The sequence below is a fragment of the Xenia sp. Carnegie-2017 genome, unplaced genomic scaffold (assembly GCF_021976095.1).
Source record: "Xenia sp. Carnegie-2017 unplaced genomic scaffold, XeniaSp_v1 HiC_scaffold_1, whole genome shotgun sequence".
In the NCBI taxonomy this organism is placed as follows: Eukaryota; Metazoa; Cnidaria; class Anthozoa; order Malacalcyonacea; family Xeniidae; genus Xenia; species Xenia sp. Carnegie-2017.
This window is the reverse complement of record NW_025813402.1, coordinates 2685841-2704839: the sequence shown is the minus strand read 5'-3', so window position 1 is coordinate 2704839 and position 18999 is coordinate 2685841. Positions and strand designations below refer to the sequence as shown.

Genomic DNA, 18999 nt, shown 5'->3' with positions numbered 1-18999 from the left:
TTAAACATGTCACTTCTCCCAGCCTTCCCATGCATTTGACCTTAGCTGATGTCTCATGATTTGTAGTATTTTGCTAATTTTTAGGTCGCTTCATCACATGTTGTGATAATTGAGAATCCTTTTCAAGAAATATAAAAAACAACTCCAGTGTTTCCTTACAAGAGGACACATTGACTCTGACATTTAGTTTGAATTGTCAATTTTGGATAAATTGGTATTTTGCTTTAAATATTATCGCCCCAGTTCTTTTTTACTTCATGAAACAGCTAAAAATCATTATTTCCATTGTATTGTTTTTTCTACAGGAGAGATTGATTATTTCAAAAAACAAATAAAGTTGCATACACTTAATAACAATATAAAGAGTGAAACGCAGTACTTGGGATCAAACACCATTGAAAATTGGTTTGAACATTACATTAAATGTTTAAATACGACAAACTCGAAGTTGGTTTCAGTAAAAACCCCATTGTCTATAATCGAGTGATTTTGTTTGCTGAGGAAACAAGGTACTTTATTTACGTAAATTTACAATTTTTTATTATAAGAGAAAGTTCGTTTTACGTTATTTAAACTTTCTATAACTGTGTCAGGTCATATCTGAAGAACTATTTCGAAATATATTTCTGGCTTTGGCAGTTGTTTTTGTTGTCACCATGGTGATTATTGCAAGCCCAGTGACGTCAGTGTTGGTGTTTGTATGTGTTGTTTTAACAGTGGTAAGTGGAAATTTTTACATTCATTCATATTTTCACCATGTGTGTTTGTGCAAAACTTGAGGAAAATATGTGACTGTTCAGAAACATCTGCCTGTCGTTGATCATTACGATTTGTGTGAATTATTGGCTGGTAGCAAAAGGGTTGGCAATTGCAAGATAATTTACCTTAAAAGTTGTTCATTTTCAGAGTTTTTAGTTCTATGTTATTTTTGTATGCATAAGGATCCGAGACTCATTTTAAAGTGGTTGTTGTATCAAAGAAATTTGAAAATCTTCCTTTGATTAAGGTTATTTTTTTATTTAATAAAAATCTTGTCTTCAATCAAGGTTTTGACTAAAAAAACAAAAATGTCTTACATTATTACTAGAGGCATAGATTGGTCAACGAAATTCTTGCAACTGAATTATCCACTTCAGTTCATGCCTTGTCCATACAGGTAATTGTACTTTACGAATGATAAAATAATTTGGTTCATTATTTATACCCACGCTTGTGTTATTCACTTTGTGTTTTAGGCAAAAACACCAACACAATGGGAGAAAAGTGAAGGTAAAGTAGCAAAATCACCGCCATGTTTAGGAGGTGCAGGCAAATAATAAGATTAAAGTTATCAAAACGCAATTTTCGCCTTTGCGAAGCAACAAATTCTGATTTTAAGAAGGAAGAAAAGCTCAAACCTCATTTATAAATGCGTATCTTAACTTATTAAATATTTCACTCAAATCTTGTATAAATATTAGGTAGTAAAATAACGTTATTCTGTATGGAAAACTTTTTGGTATTTCTTACTATTAGTTACTAAAATATCTGCGAAGTTTTTATCTCTCAAAAAAAATCCTCGCAACGCAACATCGTTTTTAGCCTTATGTTGTTGTGGTTTACGTTGATCAGACAATTGTTTTTTTGTATTGCGTTGTTAAAACTCATTGAGACGGACTTTGAAACTTTTAAGTTTCATTTCGTTAAAAAACGTTTAACATCTTTATTTAAAAATCTTATTAAAAAATATGCTTATTTTAGCTATATACCTTCGGTTCAACTTCATGGCATAAAAATTTCACATCTCTTTAAAAGAAAGTCTACAAAAGTTTTTCGTGTCTTCTACAGATCATAGTTAGTTGATACAGAAATGATCACACGAGTTTTGGTTGATTTTGGTTGATGTGCAGAAATTTCTTTGTCTTAAGTCATACAACTTTATATCGAATGACGTTACGTTTTTTAATTTCAAGTAAAAGTTTTTCTATTAAATAGTTGTACGTTTTCATTTTGACTCTGTCACTTTGGGACTGTACTGTAACGATAATGATGATCCAGCTTGTTATTATAAAGTTTATTATAAGTTATATTAAGTTTTTCAAAAATTCAAATCATGCCACAGCCTATGACGATGCATGTTTTTGAATTTTTCTAATGTTGACTTTCCCCTGTTCATGTAACATAGCATTGCACAATAATATCCTTGTCTACTCACGTGCTTCCTTCATGATCCTTTGTTGTATTGAAGTGTATTTAAACAAGCGTCGATGCAACAATAAAAAACGTTTGGGAGACAAAACAGTACATAGTGATATTTACATCTTATCTGAATATTTATGTCACCCGAGACCAAGGAGTTTGTAGAAGTTAATGATCTTGCTTGATGCATAGCACTGTGTTAAGGACTTTATAAGTCCATCATTTCTTGGATTTAGTTATTAACTGATAATGTATTAATAGTTCTTTTGCCACAAATGCTTTTGCATATCCTCCCACGCGCCTAAAGACAATTGCCGTTTTGAAATTTGAATGTTAGTTATTCATATTTTATTTATGATATATTCATACGATAGCGATAAGGGTGAAACAAAACATTGTATCGACTGCTTATTCCCAAGATATATAGACCATTTTCATCGCTACTGCGACCATTTGTTTTAGAGTATACTTGCATTTGATCTTTCTTTTGTAAAGGTAAATTTTACTTGTCCATTTTGTTTTTGACATGCATTCTAGAAATCTAGAATTAATATAGAACATTGTATATTTTTAATTTATGATGTAAATATTGTTGAATCCTTCCTCAAAATATTCGACAAAGATTCTAAATCCTCTTGTTATCTCTGTCGGCAGAAATTTTACCTTAAAAACTATGGGGAGAAAATTAGTGTTGTTCAAGTTTCGTCTTTTAAGTAATAATCATCAAAATTATTCTATTAGACATCCATGGAATTTTGCATTCAATAGAAGTAGAGTGTTATTTTACTTCGCATTCAACATAAGAAGATTTCTTACAAATTATATTAGCCATCCTTGGAAGTTTGGATTCAAAAAAAGTAGAGTTTTATTGCAAGCTTTAAGTTTTTAGTCTTATTGCGTTTTGTTGGTTACATTTGGCTTTTGTCTCTTGCTTGTAGTCTTGAGCTGGCAATTTTGTTATAATCTTTGTCTTTGTATTTATTTTTTTTGGTTTAAGTGAAATTAAGTTTTTCTAACGATAGAAAACAGAAGTTGTCAGGAATGTCTGGATCTAGTAAAGAATCGAAGAGCCAGTCTAAAAACTATCTACAGAATTTAAGTAATGTCATAAATGGATTCTTGGAGAAAGCATTTTACAGGTAGATATTAAAGAATGAAGACAACGAAGATGCTTGTATTGTCAGCTTTATTTTGGCTTTATTTTATTCGTGAACATCCATGGCTGTACTACCTTTAGCTAGTAGAGCTACGAATATAGCTTGCTACCTGCTGTTCAGTTTATCGATCTAACTTCAGCAACACTTTAAGTTTTAAGGTGCAAAGAATTAAATTTTACCTACTTAATTGGTTTTAAGGCATTTTATGTGTAAATATATCCAAGAACGTGTAATTGTAATTTATTTTAGTTTATCCTAGGTCAAACATACAACAAGATTTTTGCGTCGTTAATACGTAAAACAAAAATAATTATATAATCATTCACGTGAACCGTATGCTGCTCACGTTTTTGTATCCAATAGGTGTTATGAAGTAACCTCTACGGATTCTAACTTTCATGTTTGGTTCTTATTTTCATATTTTTTCACTGTTATTTGGTCCTCAAAATTAAAGTTTAATGTTTTTTTTCGTTACGTGTCTTAGTCCTAGATTTTGATCACTTGTATACATTGCATGATTGTCACGTGTATTGTTACATGACGTCACTTGTGTTTGTGCAGGAGTGCATGTTACATAACTGTATTTGTCATTTAAGAAATAGGAAATATTTCCAAGTTTCTACGGAGTTATAAAATCACGTGGGAAGTGCGAGTGTTTTCAAGACATTCGAGTTTCTCCCCAAACTGATTTTAATGAAATGTTGTTGATATTTTCGCCGAACTGAGCTTGACAAATCAACTCAATCAATTAAAGAGAATTTGCGAATTTACATTTTAGAGCAAAATTAAAACGTTTGTCTGAAATTGGTCTGTTTCGCACTACCATATTGCTATTTTATAAAATAAAAGATGTTTACTGTGTTTGCACAGACTTATGCAAACCTTGGAGACGTTAGTGAGAACTCTTGAGCAGGTGTAACCCTCGACCTTCAGTCTCAGCTTGCACTGATCTGCTCTCGAGTTCTCCCAAAGGTCTCCTTGGTTTGCATAAGCCTGTGCAAACACAGTAAACATCTTTTTTCTCTTATTTGAAGAGTTAGATCATCCAACAAGTTCGAGTCCTTTAGTCAGTAAATCTATTACGTAATTTTCGGCTTTGTGCATAATATATTACTTTGCCATAAGTTGATTAATGACCTGATATAACTACCATTTATAACACATGGAAATTCGTTACATTTTTTAGAATTGGTAAAACTGTTGGTGCCAGTCCTTGGGTGACGTTAGGTATTACTTTAATTGTATGTGGTGCTTGTCTGGCTGGTTTACTCAGATTCGAACAAGAATCTAGAGGTGAAAAATTGTGGGTACCACAAGACTCGCAAGCTCAAAAAGACAAGAAATGGGTCGAACGAGAGTTTCCTGAAGAATCTGCTCCAGTTCATTTTATTTATGAACAATCTAATGTCCTTACTGTTGACGTCATTCGCAAGGTACCAAGTCTCTTAAAGTATCTATTACTTAAATTGTTATATCAAAATGTCCAGTTATTACCTAGCTTCAAGATAACCGCTTTAAATGAGTCCTACGAGATGAGCTATGTAACCTTGAAGGGCTGTTTTTTACCTCTGTTTTATACTCAAAATTCTTGCCCCACATTAAGAGGTGGACTTTCACAGCGCGCCTTGACGACAAATACAGTCTACAGAATGGCTGGTTAAAAAAACCAAAATAGTTTTGCTCTTTGCTATTTCACACTTATATGTGCGTGAGCTTCCGTTAATCCCTTTTATCGCCGCCATACGCTAAATTTTTACCTCCTGCTGCATTTTAATGGACAATTTGCAGCTCCACAAGACAAAATTTAGGTTGTCAATGATGACATCTCACTGTAGGGCTCATGTATACAGCCTCTTAAATGTATGCGATCAATGTAAAACGAAATTTTATAACAGACAAATTATAAAACTTCTTTTGATCCTTAGATGTTGGAAATACATCAAGACGTCGTCAACATCACTATAACATTTGAAAATAAAAAACTGCAATGGAAAGACATTTGCTTCAAGTTCGTATATGTCTTTAGATTTAAAGTATAATTAGTTCTACAGCTTGTACGATGGTCAATCAGCATTGAATTTTAACATTTATATTTATAGAAAGGGAGATAAGTGCTCTCTACGATCGATCTTGGAATTGTGGGATTTTAATGAGACCAAAATAATGTCATTAACTGAACAGCAAATTCGAAATGATATAACAAACAGAGGACCTTTTAGGTATATGTTAGTTGCTGTCTTTTTATACACTATTGCAAAATATGCATATATGTAACGGTATAAACAATAAAATACATTATGTCAATATTTTCTTAATAGTCCATATTCTGGAAGTCCGTTCAATCTTGAACAAGTTCTAGCCGATATTCAGAAAAATCCAGACGAAAGTATTAAAAGTGCAGGATTTGTGAAAACTTCTTTTTTTTATAAACGACTTCCTGCTTTGGTTGATCCTGAGGATAATGTAAGTCAATTAAAGTCTATATTTTATCGTATTTTATTACATAATGAATTCTTTTCCACTTTCAACATTTTTATTTATTTTTTCAAGGTTGATCCACGTGGTAAAAAATGGGAAGAAAAATTTCAAAGAATTATGGAGAAATATAACATTAAACTGTATACGACTAGAAAAAAGTAGGGATTAATAAATTTCTTTTCTTTGAAAACTTTGATGATAAAAGTATTTTGTTCGTTGAAATTTTTTAACTAAAGCCGAGAAAACCAAAACTAACAACCCTAAGATCACTTTAACAACAAATGGCATACGTATATTGTGTTTCCAAGGCTTTTATTTCCTGTCATGAAATTCACATTTAGATTTGCTGAAGTATCTTCTGATGCCATTAATGGTGACATCATTTTACTTTCAAGTGGATATCTAATTATATTTGCTTACGTCATAATAATTTTGGGGAAATTCACACGACTTGAGATCAAGGTATTATTTTATTGTTTGTTTATCTGTAATATTTCAACCAATCATTTTAAATCGTTGCAAATTCTTAATTTTTGTCAATGGACCTGAAAACAACTTATTCTGCAATAATGAAACTGCTTGTTCTGGGAGTAAAAAGTTTGCCTTGCCGTATACTTATAAGCAGATTATGTATTACATAAATTCCTAATTTCCTTCCACAAAACGGAAAAATGGAGTGTTTCATTATTTTAATGTGGAGTTTGTTGCGTTTTTACCAGATAATTATTTAACAAATATTTTTGTAGACAGCGTTAGCTATTGACTTCATATAACTGCATTGAACGTTGTGTTGCAAAATGATTGTATTTTAACACAATTAATATTTAAGCTCCCAACATTATCGCATGACATGGGTAATCTTAGATAACAAAGTCACGAGGCAACTTTTTCATTGGGATATAAGAAAAAATTGAATCACAACCGCTTTAAGTACCGGCCATTTTTAAGAAAGAGTTGGTCCAAAAATTTTTAAATGTAAAAAATATACATAAGTTACAAATCATTTATTTTCCATGTACAGGCATGGCTTGCTCTTTGTGGAATAGTTAGTGTTGGACTGTCAGTTGGTATATCCATAGCTCTCTGTAGTGCTTTTGGTTTATTTTATGGTCCTGCTCATACAACATTACCTTTTCTACTTCTTGGTAATTATAATATGTTTGCACAATCGTCAGCTTTAGTCGCAAAAAGATAAAAAAATAATGAATTATATATTATTTGTAGGTATTGGAGTAGATGATCTATTTGTTATCGTACAATCGTGGTCAAACATTAGACCTGAAATTCATAAGACAAATTCAGTTGCGGAAAGAATTGGTTTAACTTTAAAACATGCTGTAAGTGAAAAATTCAGCCAATATCTCCTACATAAAACAGAATTGATTTAAATTATACAGTTATTACATTTGAACTTAGTTCAATTTGAGGTAAATTTTCCAGTTGATTATTTATTCTTTTTCTTCTAACTTCGTTCGTTAAGGTTGTTAAAGCCCTCCGTGCTATATTCATAAACATCAAACTGTTTTACATCAAATTGTTTTGCATTGCAGGGAGTATCAATCACCATTACAACATTTACAGATCTTATAGCTTTTCTCATTGGAGCAACAACGGTACTTTTCATCAATAAATTACCGTGAATTAAAACTTATCTTTATGAAACATTCGATAGATCATTAACTGCTAACAGGAATCGGCTGCGAATGCATTGATAACATTCTCTATTGATGGCATTTTTTTGATTGCATATAAAGTTTCTCAGATAGCAAAAAGCTTAAATTAAAAAGGACCATTTAAAACAATAAATGTGAATTTAGAGATAACAAAGTGTAATTATTGTGAAAGGAAGATGACACCTTTTTAATTCGCAACCGACTCATGATGACCAATTTCGATGGAGCTACTTTTCCTTAACCTCTTGCAAGTTTAAGTTGTGTTATGAGTTGTATATGACTGTTTGTTATATTTTGAACGACTAGATAATTCCTGGTCTTCGATCATTTTGTTTCTACGCTGCAGTTGGTAAGTAGAGTTGATACGAAAAAATAAATGACGTTTTTTGTGTGTTCTTATAGTATTGAGACGCTTCAAATTTTTAGGAATTTTTTGTGACTATGTGCTGCAAATCACCTTCTTTGTGGCCTGTTTATCTCTTGATGCTCGAAGGTAAGATATCATTTAATTTCTGGTAACACAATCTCTGTAATTATTATAATCTTTTTGTTAAGAATTCAATTCCCGCTTTCATAAGATGTCATTGGCAACAGTGAATCGTCCAGTAAATTCAATCTTCGTAATTTGCATATTATTTAGAATTGACAAACGTCGCGATGGTTGTGGTCTCTGTATTATTTTACCTCAGGATTATAAACCAAATGAATGTGGGCAGAAAAGTTATTTACAAATGTTTTATGAAAAGATTGTTGGACCGGGTGTTGTCAAGTTACCTGTAAAGGTATACTAATTTAAAGAAATGGAAAATTCTCTTAATATTTGTGTCTTCTTCCGTTTTATTAAAGGTTTTCTGACTTGATGTAAAGTGTCTAAGCGTGTAATGTTTGTATCTTGATCAATAAGTTACACGTTTTTTGACAAAAACCAAATACCAGTATAGCTTTATTCTTTTTTATCTCTTATCTTAAATCATTCATTTTTCAGATCATTATACTAGTAATTGCTGCTGCACTCCTTGGTGGAAATATTTATGGCTCACTGCAATTAGAACAGCAATTTGAATCCAAATGGTTTCTTCCTGCTGGAACAGTTGTCAGAGATTACATGGACCTTAATGAAGAGGTAGTTTATTGAATTTCCTTTTTTAACATGATCCTTTAACTTTGTAATTACCATATTTTTATTGAGACACTGTCTAAATTTAATTTTTTTTCATTTGTAAGAAATTTGTGCAAGGTGGTGAACCGATAGCATTTTATACTGGTGAGTTTAATGATGAAATACTTGTATCGTGTTGTGAGCAGTGTAAAAGATGAAATATTTTTCGAAGCTATAGATGCATGTGATTGATGAATCATATATTACTGGGATATCGTTTGAAGATAGAAATTCTTTTGGATTTTGGAATGTTTATCGTGTTGGGATTGTTATAGAATTTATCTTTACATACAAAATTTGTCAATTTTGGATAAATTTGAAATTTGCTTTATTTATCATCGCCCCAGTTCTTTTTTCCTTCATGAAACAGTTAAAAATCATTATTTCCATTGTATTGTTTTTTCTACAGGAGAGATTGATTATTTCAAAGATCAAATAAAGTTGCATACACTAAATAACAATATAAAGAGTGAAACGCAATACTTAGCATCAAACACCGTTGAAAATTGGTTTGAACATTACATTAAATGGTTAAATACGACAAACTCCACGTTTCTAAACACTACAAGTAAGTATAAAGAAATTCTTTATGATTTTAAGCTGACAAAATTATTTCACAAGTTTTCATTACCTTATAAGATGATTTAGAATTGACAGTCAACAATAAAAAGGTCTTCTACGAAAAACTGCGAGAATTTCTTCAAGGTGACGGAAATCGTTTTCATGACGACATTCATTGGAAAAACAACACTAACACTATAAAGGTTTGTCTTGTTTTAGAAAATAGTTTATGCAACTAATATTGTTGGATTGACTAATTTCCTCATTCTAGGCAACTCGAATACGTGCATTTCTAAGAATTCTTAGAAAAACGCAAGATCAAGTGAAAGCAATGGATAAGTTTCGAAGTTTGATAGAAGGAATTGGTTTCAGGGAAGACCCCATTGTCTATAATCGCGTGATTTTGTTTGCTGAGGGAAACAAGGTACTTTATTTACGTAAATTTACAATTTTTAATCAAAAGAGAAAGTTCGTTTTACGTTATTTAAACTTTCTATAACTGTGTCAGGTCATATCTGAAGAACTATTTCGAAATATACTTCTGGCTTTGGCAGTTGTTTTTGTTGTCACCATGGTGATTATTGCAAGCCCAGTGACGTCAGTGTTGGTATTTGTATGTGTTGTTTTAACAGTGGTAAGTGGAAATTTTTACATTCATTGATATTTTCACATGTTTACATGTGCATAGTCATGCATTGTGTATCGAACATTCACTAACGCTTGCCACGGATACTGGATCTTCATTCAATGGTCAACTTTATGTGTTTGTCAGTAGAAAAGAAAACGAAAGGTTCTTTAAAATAGTTCAATATATACTTTCTAACAATGTTTAACGTTGTTTTTATATATTGTTTGTCAAATTATTCTCTAGGTAGATGTTGCTGGATTGATGTACTTTTGGGATTTAACTATTGACATAGTTTCAACTATTGTGCTTATTATTGCTATTGGTTTATCTGTGGATTACGCATCTCATGTTGGACACACATTTTTGATAAAATCTGGTACAAGAAAAGGTGACAAAATATGTTTAGCATCTCTTATTAACACGAATGAACAATAACATTGCCAAGAAGAATTCCCTACTTTTGAAATGGCATATTTTGGACATAAAACTCAACGGACACATTTTTTACCAATCAGCTTTCGTTTGAATCAATTGTGGACATCCTGTGAAAATATTAAAACCAAACCAAATCATATCCATAAAATCGTTAGCTGTTTTCTCATTTGTTTTAAAATACATGTTTGTGGCTTTTATTAAAGTACAAACAATTTTAAAATGGAACGAATGTCTAACGAATGAAAACCTTTATATTCAAATGAATTTAGAACTACTTAAAGTTCACAATTTCATTATCAGTATTCACCACATTAGTTTTCTTTATTAGAATTTCTAGCACCACTATAGAGAACAAACAGTAAATCAACACTATTGAATTTTTTGTTCACGCATGTCTTATTACGCACGTGATTACCATAGTAACAGTCAGAAATTTCTTTGTTGGCTAGAGGAACTGCATCATGTTTATTCATTTTTACATTAATTTATATGCATTTTATAACATTAAAGTGATCTATGCTTTGTTTCCTTACATGATTTTTGATTTCTGGAATTTCTTGCAGAAAGAACATTAAAATGTACCGATAGGTCCAGCGGTATGGAATGGTGTTTTAGACATTTCAGCGATTGTCCCATTGGCTACGTCAAAATCTCACGTATTTATTACGTTTTTCAGGGTAACTTTCGTACATACTTTTTGTTATTGTACATTGTGTAAATTTTATATTTTAAATTTTCCAACAATTTGTAGATATTTTAGTGTTGTTTTATTTGGTATTTTCGGACTTTGTGCATAACCATATCCACTTTGCCATAAGTTGATTAATGAAAGTGATATAACTACCATTTATAACACATGGAAATTCGTTACATTTTTAGAATTGGTAAAACTGTTGGTGCCAGTCCTTGGGTGACGTTAGGTATTACTTTAATTGTATGTGGTGCTTGTCTGGCTGGTTTACTGCAGATTCGAACAAGAATTAAAGGTTTAAACTGTGGGTACCACAAACTGCAGCAAGCTACAAATTATGACATAGAAATAAGAGTAGGTCATAGATTTCAAGAAACAATTCTGCTCCAAGTTCAATTTATTTATACAAATTTAATGTCCTTACTGTTGGCGTCATTAAAAAGGTACCAAGTCTCAAAAGTATTTTAAATTTTAAACCCAAATCAACTTGCTAGAATATGGCCAAAAATTATGGTTTAAAATAACTTCGTGTTTTTTCCCTTTTGTTTTCTTCAAAATGAAGCCTCACATTCAAAGAAAATTTGAAGGAAAAACTTTGACAACAAATACAGTAAATTTGGTGGCAAACCAAAATAGTTTTGCTTTTGAAACACAGCGTCTACTTTTGGCGTTGAGCTCTTGTTGCATGTCTTTTCTTTCCGTCATAACTGAAACTTAATCTTTTATTCCATAAATATTCACTGAACAATTTCAACGCTTCAGGGAGAAGGGCAATGTTGCGTTTAGGAAAATTTTCACCACAAGATGTAATCGTAGTTGTCAATAGCGAGATCTAGTCCTTCCTGTAGATCTCATTTAGAAGAGCCCCCACTATTTTGTAAATAATGTAAAACGAAATTTTATAAATGACAAATTTATAAAAAACTTCTTTTGATCCTTAGATGTTGGAAATACATCAAGACGTCGTCAACATCACTATAACATTTGAAAATAAAACTGCAATGGAAAGACATTTGCTTCAAGTTCGTATATGTCTTTAGATTTAAAGTATAATTAGTTCTACAGCTTGTACGATGGTCAATCAGCATTGAATTTTAACATTTATATTTATAGAAAGGGAGATAAGTGCTCTCTACGATCGATCTTGGAATTGTGGGATTTTAATGAGACCAAAATAATGTCATTAACTGAACAGCAAATTCGAAATGATATAACAAACAGAGGACCTTTTAGGTATATGTTAGTTGCTGTCTTTTATACACTATTGCAAAATATGCATATATGTAACGGTATAAACAATAAAATACATTATGTCAATATTTTCTTAATAGTCCATATTCTGAAGTCCGTTCAATCTTGAACAAGTTCTAGCCGATATTCAGAAAACCCAGACGAAAGTATTAAAAGTGCAGGATTTGTGAAAACTTCTTTTTTTTATAAACGACTTCCTGCTTTGGTTGATCCTGAGGATAATGTAAGTCAATTAAAGTCTATATTTTATCGTATTTTATTACATAATGAATTCTTTTCCACTTTCAACATTTTGATTTATTTTTTCAAGGTTGATCCACGTGGTAAAAAATGGGAAGAAAAATTTCAAAGAATTATGGAGAAATATAACATTAAACTGTATACGACTAGAAAAAAGTAGGGATTAATAAATTTCTTTTCTTTGAAAACTTTGATGATAAAAGTATTTTGTTCGTTGAAATTTTTTAACTAAAGCCGAGAAAACCAAAACTAACAACCCTAAGATCACTTTGACAACAAATGGCATACGTATATTGTGTTTCCAAGGCTTTTATTTCCTGTCATGAAATTCACATTTAGATTTGCTGAAGTATCTTCTGATGCCATTAATGGTGACATCATTTTACTTTCAAGTGGATATCTAATTATATTTGCTTACGTCATAATAATTTTGGGGAAATTCACACGACTTGAGATCAAGGTATTATTTTATTGTTTGTTTATCTGTAATATTTCAACCAATCATTTTAAATCGTTGCAAATTCTTAATTTTTGTCAATGGACCTGAAAACAACTTATTCTGCAATAATGAAACTGCTTGTTCTGGGAGTAAAAAGTTTGCCTTGCCGTATACTTATAAGCAGATTATGTATTACATAAATTCCTAATTTCCTTCCACAAAACGGAAAAATGGAGTGTTTCATTATTTTAATGTGGAGTTTGTTGCGTTTTTACCAGATAATTATTTAACAAATATTTTTGTAGACAGCGTTAGCTATTGACTTCATATAACTGCATTGAACGTTGTGTTGCAAAATGATTGTATTTTAACACAATTAATATTTAAGCTCCCAACATTATCGCATGACATGGGTAATCTTAGATAACAAAGTCACGAGGCAACTTTTTCATTGGGATATAAGAAAAAATTGAATCACAACCGCTTTAAGTACCGGCCATTTTTAAGAAAGAGTTGGTCCAAAAAATTTTTTAAATGTAAAAAATATACATAAGTTACAAATCATTTATTTTCCATGTACAGGCATGGCTTGCTCTTTGTGGAATAGTTAGTGTTGGACTGTCAGTTGGTATATCCATAGCTCTCTGTAGTGCTTTTGGTCTATTTTATGGTCCTGCTCATACAACATTACCTTTTCTACTTCTTGGTAATTATAATATGTTTGCACAATCGTCAGCTTTAGTCGCAAAAAGATAAAAAAATAATGAATTATATATTATTTGTAGGTATTGGAGTAGATGATCTATTTGTTATCGTACAATCGTGGTCAAACATTAGACCTGAAATTCATAAGACAAAGTCAGTTGCGGAAAGAATTGGTTTAACTTTAAAACATGCTGTAAGTGAAAAATTCAGCCAATATCTCCTACATAAAACAGAATTGATTTAAATTATACAGTTATTACATTTGAACTTTGTTCAATTTGAGGTAAATTTTCCAGTTGATTATTTATTCTTTTTCTTCTAACTTCGTTCGTTAAGGTTGTTAAAGCCCTCCGTGCTATATTCATAAACATCAAACTGTTTTACATCAAATTGTTTTGCATTGCAGGGAGTATCAATCACCATTACAACATTTACAGATCTTATAGCTTTTCTCATTGGAGCAACAACGGTACTTTTCATCAATAAATTACCGTGAATTAAAACTTATCTTTATGAAACATTCGATAGATCATTAACTGCTAACAGGAATCGGCTGCGAATGCATTGATAACATTCTCTATTGATGGCATTTTTTTGATTGCATATAAAGTTTCTCAGATAGCAAAAAGCTTAAATTCAAAAGGACCATTTAAAACAATAAATGTGAATTTAGAGATAATAAAGTGTAATTATTGTGAAGGGAAGATGACACCTTTTTAATTCGCAACCGACTCATGATGACCAATTTCGATGGAGCTACTTTTCCTTAACCTCTTGCAAGTTTAAGTTGTGTTATGAGTTGTATATGACTGTTTATTTTATTTTGAACGACTAGATAATTCCTGGTCTTCGATCATTTTGTTTCTACGCTGCAGTTGGTAAGTAGACTTGATACGAAAAAATAAATGACGTTTTTTGTGTGTTCTTATAGTATTGAGACGCTTCAAATTTTTAGGAATTTTTTGTGACTATGTGCTGCAAATCACCTTCTTTGTGGCCTGTTTATCTCTTGATGCTCGAAGGTAAGATATCATTTAATTTCTGGTAACACAATCTCTGTAATTATTATAATCTTTTTTGTTAAGAATTCAATTCCCGCTTTCATAAGATGTCATTGGCAACAGTGAATCGTCCAGTAAATTCAATCTTCGTAATTTGCATATTATTTAGAATTGACAAACGTCGCGATGGTTGTGGTCTCTGTATTATTTTACCTCAGGATTATAAACCAAATGAATGTGGGCAGAAAAGTTATTTACAAATGTTTTATGAAAAGATTGTTGGACCGGGTGTTGTCAAGTTACCTGTAAAGGTATACTAATTTAAAGAAATGGAAAATTCTCTTAATATTTGTGTCTTCTTCCGTTTTATTAAAGGTTTTCTGACTTGATGTAAAGTGTCTAAGCGTGTAATGTTTGTATCTTGATCAATAAGTTACACGTTTTTTGACAAAAACCAAATACCAGTATAGCTTTATTCTTTTTTATCTCTTATCTTAAATCATTCATTTTTCAGATCATTATACTAGTAATTGCTGCTGCACTCCTTGGTGGAAATATTTATGGCTCACTGCAATTAGAACAGCAATTTGAATCCAAATGGTTTCTTCCTGCTGGAACAGTTGTCAGAGATTACATGGACCTTAATGAAGAGGTAGTTTATTGAATTTCCTTTTTTAACATGATCCTTTAACTTTGTAATTACCATATTTTTATTGAGACACTGTCTAAATTTAATTTTTTTTCATTTGTAAGAAATTTGTGCAAGGTGGTGAACCGATAGCATTTTATACTGGTGAGTTTAATGATGAAATACTTGTATCGTGTTGTGAGCAGTGTAAAAGATGAAATATTTTTCGAAGCTATAGATGCATGTGATTGATGAATCATATATTACTGGGATATCGTTTGAAGATAGAAATTCTTTTGGATTTTGGAATGTTTATCGTGTTGGGATTGTTATAGAATTTATCTTTACATACAAAATTTGTCAATTTTGGATAAATTTGAAATTTGCTTTATTTATCATCGCCCAGTTCTTTTTTCCTTCATGAAACAGTTAAAATCATTATTTCCATTGTATTGTTTTTCTACAGGAGAGATTGATTATTTCAAAGATCAAATAAAGTTGCATACACTAAATAACAATATAAAGAGTGAAACGCAATACTTAGCATCAAACACCGTTGAAAATTGGTTTGAACATTACATTAAATGGTTAAATACGACAAACTCCACGTTTCTAAACACTACAAGTAAGTATAAAGAAATTCTTTATGATTTTAAGCTGACAAAATTATTTCACAAGTTTTCATTACCTTATAAGATGATTTAGAATTGACAGTCAACAATAAAAAGGTCTTCTACGAAAAACTGCGAGAATTTCTTCAAGGTGACGGAAATCGTTTTCATGACGACATTCATTGGAAAAACAACACTAACACTATAAAGGTTTGTCTTGTTTTAGAAAATAGTTTATGCAACTAATATTGTTGGATTGACTAATTTCCTCATTCTAGGCAACTCGAATACGTGCATTTCTAAGAATTCTTAGAAAACGCAAGATCAAGTGAAAGCAATGGATAAGTTTCGAAGTTTGATAGAAGGAATTGGTTTCAGGGAAGACCCCATTGTCTATAATCGCGTGATTTTGTTTGCTGAGGGAAACAAGGTACTTTATTTACGTAAATTTACAATTTTAATCAAAAGAGAAAGTTCGTTTTACGTTATTTAAACTTTCTATAACTGTGTCAGGTCATATCTGAAGAACTATTTCGAAATATACTTCTGGCTTTGGCAGTTGTTTTTGTTGTCACCATGGTGATTATTGCAAGCCCAGTGACGTCAGTGTTGGTATTTGTATGTGTTGTTTTAACAGTGGTAAGTGGAAATTTTTACATTCATTGATATTTTCACATGTTTACATGTGCATAGTCATGCATTGTGTATCGAACATTCACTAACGCTTGCCACGGATACTGGATCTTCATTCAATGGTCAACTTTATGTGTTTGTCAGTAGAAAAGAAAACGAAAGGTTCTTTAAAATAGTTCAATATATACTTTCTAACAATGTTTAACGTTGTTTTTATATATTGTTTGTCAAATTATTCTCTAGGTAGATGTTGCTGGATTGATGTACTTTTGGGATTTAACTATTGACATAGTTTCAACTATTGTGCTTATTATTGCTATTGGTTTATCTGTGGATTACGCATCTCATGTTGGACACACATTTTTGATAAAATCTGGTACAAGAAAAGGTGACAAAATATGTTTAGCATCTCTTATTAACACGAATGAACAATAACATTGCCAAGAAGAATTCCCTACTTTTGAAATGGTATATTTTGGACATAAAACTCAACGGACACATTTTTACCAATCAGCTTTCGTTTGAATCAATTGTGGACATCCTGTGAAAATATTAAAACCAAACCAAATCATATCCATAAAATCGTTAGCTGTTTTATCTTTTGTTTTAAAATACATGTTTGTGGTTTTTATTAAAGTACAAACAATTTTAAAATGGAACGAATGTCTAACGAATGAAAACCTTTATATTCAAATGAATTTAGAACTACTTAAAGTTCACAATTTCATTATCAGTATTCACCACATTAGTTTTCTTTATTAGAATTTCTAGCACCACTATAGAGAACAAACAGTAAATCAACACTATTGAATTTTTTGTTCACGCATGTCTTATTACGCACGTGATTACCATAGTAACAGTCAGTAAATATCTTTGTTGGCTAGAGTTGGCTAACTGCATCCAGTAATATCTATTTTTTATACATCAATTATATATGCATTTTATATACATTATGAAGTGATCTATGCTTTGTATTCCTTATTCTGTGATTTTTTGTTTGATTTCTGGAATTTCTTGCAGAAAGAACAATTAAAATGTACCGCGATATCGGTCCAGCGGTATGGAATGGTGGTTTTAGTACATTTTTAGCGATTGTCCCATTGGCTACGTCAAAATCTCACGTATTTATTACGTTTTTCAGGGTAACTTTCGTACATACTTTTTTGTCATATTGTACATTGTGTAAATTTTATATTTTAAATTTTACAATTACAATTTGTAGATATTGTTTGGTGTTGTTTTATTTGGTATTTTCCATGGACTTTTTTTCCTTCCGACCATTTTATCCATTATTGGTCCTCGTCCTTATGATTCAGCTGAAGAAATCGAAAGTTCTTCCTCATCTGGACATGTTTCACCGAAGAACAAGAAAAATGAAAACACTCCTAGCGTTCCTTCACAAACAAATCAAGGAGTTCAGGTTGAAGATAATGTTTCCAATGGTCATCCTTTAAAACAAAAAAATGCTCTCGAACAAAATAATGCACCGGTTCCAGTCGTTGAAATGTATTTTTAGGCATGCTTTATATTTATTGCACATTATAAAGATTAAAGGCATTTATTAACTCGTATTACTGCATAAACCTGCAGAAATTGTACATAATTATGTTTTATAGACATATAAGAGTAGGTCATACCGATTTCAAGTCAAACAATTCTTCATCACAAGTGCAATAATATAATTTATACAAATTTACATGTTTCATCTTATACTACAAATGGCGTCTTATTAAAAACACAGCACTGTTTCAAAATATTGTTGGGAAATTTTAAACCCAAATCAACTTGCTAGAATAATGGCCATGAAAACTATGGTTAAAACATAACAATAGCAGCGTTTCCACTTTGAAGGAAATTCCCTTTTTGAATGAATTTCTTACAAAATGAAGGAAATGAGATTCAAAGAAAATTTGAAGGAAAAAACTATCAGTAAGAATTACGGTAAATTTATTGTGGCAGTAACTCAAAATAATTTTTGCTAAATGAAACACAGCGTCTACTTTTGGGCACTTGAGCAATTGACACGCAATTTGTTTTTTCTTCCTAAGTTTCCCGCGTATTCATCAAAACTCTATAGAAACTTGAAAAATATTTTCTTTTTCTTAAATATAATACAAAATCAATGATTAGTGAATCAATGTGAGCAGAGCAGCCCCCTGTGAGTTGAAGATGCTTAAAAGATTTTAATAATGCAGTCTATCGATATGCAATCACAACATCACGAGAAATTATAAATTTTTCTGTTTCCGTAGAATGAGTTCTAGTTTCTCATTCCTATTTACACAAACAATTTAAAAACGCTGTTAAAAAAAGTTTAAAAGGTGTTTAAATGCTTTATATTTTTTTAATCGTAGAGTATTCTACTTGAATTTTTTAAAAATCTCGTCTTGCGACAGCAGAACAAATGACGAATGTAGTAGTCGTACATATTTCAAATCCGAAACTTTTTAGTGCGTGCAGCCGTTCATGTAACGGTCACAAAATACAACATCTGCAAAAGTTCTTTGTTGCATCTTCAAACCTAATTACAT

At 31.2% G+C, this 18999-nt stretch overlaps 3 protein-coding genes across 4 annotated transcripts; all 3 read left to right on the top strand.

The window, feature by feature from the left end:
• Positions 1-613: 613 nt before the first annotated feature.
• LOC124438129 (bolA-like protein 1) lies at positions 614-1601 on the top strand. Its single transcript, XM_046988125.1, has 4 exons — positions 614-719; positions 942-1006; positions 1088-1156; positions 1236-1601. The coding sequence occupies exons 1-4, from the start codon at positions 701-703 to the stop codon at positions 1314-1316; spliced, it is 234 nt and encodes a 77-aa protein (XP_046844081.1). The 5' UTR covers positions 614-700; the 3' UTR covers positions 1317-1601.
• Positions 1602-2533: 932 nt separating this feature from the next.
• LOC124434692 (patched domain-containing protein 3-like) lies at positions 2534-10412 on the top strand. Of its 2 annotated transcripts, XM_046984587.1 has the most exons (21): positions 2534-2673; positions 3201-3317; positions 4522-4768; positions 5261-5343; positions 5435-5554; positions 5654-5798; positions 5886-5971; positions 6155-6275; positions 6835-6958; positions 7038-7150; positions 7364-7426; positions 7793-7835; positions 7913-7979; positions 8127-8268; positions 8472-8609; positions 8711-8750; positions 9055-9213; positions 9285-9409; positions 9478-9630; positions 9715-9840; positions 10078-10412. In XM_046984587.1, the coding sequence occupies exons 2-21, from the start codon at positions 3220-3222 to the stop codon at positions 10267-10269; spliced, it is 2385 nt and encodes a 794-aa protein (XP_046840543.1). In that variant the 5' UTR covers positions 2534-2673; positions 3201-3219; the 3' UTR covers positions 10270-10412. The 2 variants fall into 2 exon arrangements, with proteins under 2 accessions (XP_046840543.1, XP_046840553.1); XM_046984597.1 differs by lacking the exon at positions 2534-2673 and having other exon boundaries at positions 3047-3317.
• Positions 10413-11125: 713 nt separating this feature from the next.
• LOC124445647 (patched domain-containing protein 3-like) lies at positions 11126-18164 on the top strand. The gene is given in 20 exon segments (XM_046996430.1): positions 11126-11268; positions 12326-12434; positions 12522-12607; positions 12791-12911; positions 13473-13596; positions 13676-13788; positions 14002-14064; positions 14431-14473; positions 14551-14617; positions 14766-14907; positions 15111-15248; positions 15350-15389; positions 15691-15849; positions 15921-16045; positions 16114-16149; positions 16152-16265; positions 16349-16474; positions 16712-16856; positions 17489-17610; positions 17691-18164. Coding segments are annotated over 20 exon segments (2310 nt in total). The 3' UTR covers positions 17985-18164.
• Positions 18165-18999: the final 835 nt, after the last annotated feature.

What these genes read in the sequence shown, in the direction of transcription:
- LOC124438129 (XM_046988125.1), top strand. An exon ending in AAAATCTTCCTTTGATTAAG is followed by an intron (nt 1,007 to 1,087) that starts GTTATTTTTTTA and finishes CATTATTACTAG; the next exon opens with AGGCATAGATTGGTCAACGA. An exon ending in TTCATGCCTTGTCCATACAG is followed by an intron (nt 1,157 to 1,235) that starts GTAATTGTACTT and finishes TTTGTGTTTTAG; the next exon opens with GCAAAAACACCAACACAATG.
- LOC124434692 (XM_046984587.1), top strand. Translation starts at nt 3,220, where the DNA reads ATGTCTGGATCTAGTAAAGAATCGAAGAGCCAGTCTAAAAACTATCTA. An exon ending in TTGGAGAAAGCATTTTACAG is followed by an intron (nt 3,318 to 4,521) that starts GTAGATATTAAA and finishes TACATTTTTTAG; the next exon opens with AATTGGTAAAACTGTTGGTG. An exon ending in TTCTCATTGGAGCAACAACG is followed by an intron (nt 7,427 to 7,792) that starts GTACTTTTCATC and finishes TTGAACGACTAG; the next exon opens with ATAATTCCTGGTCTTCGATC.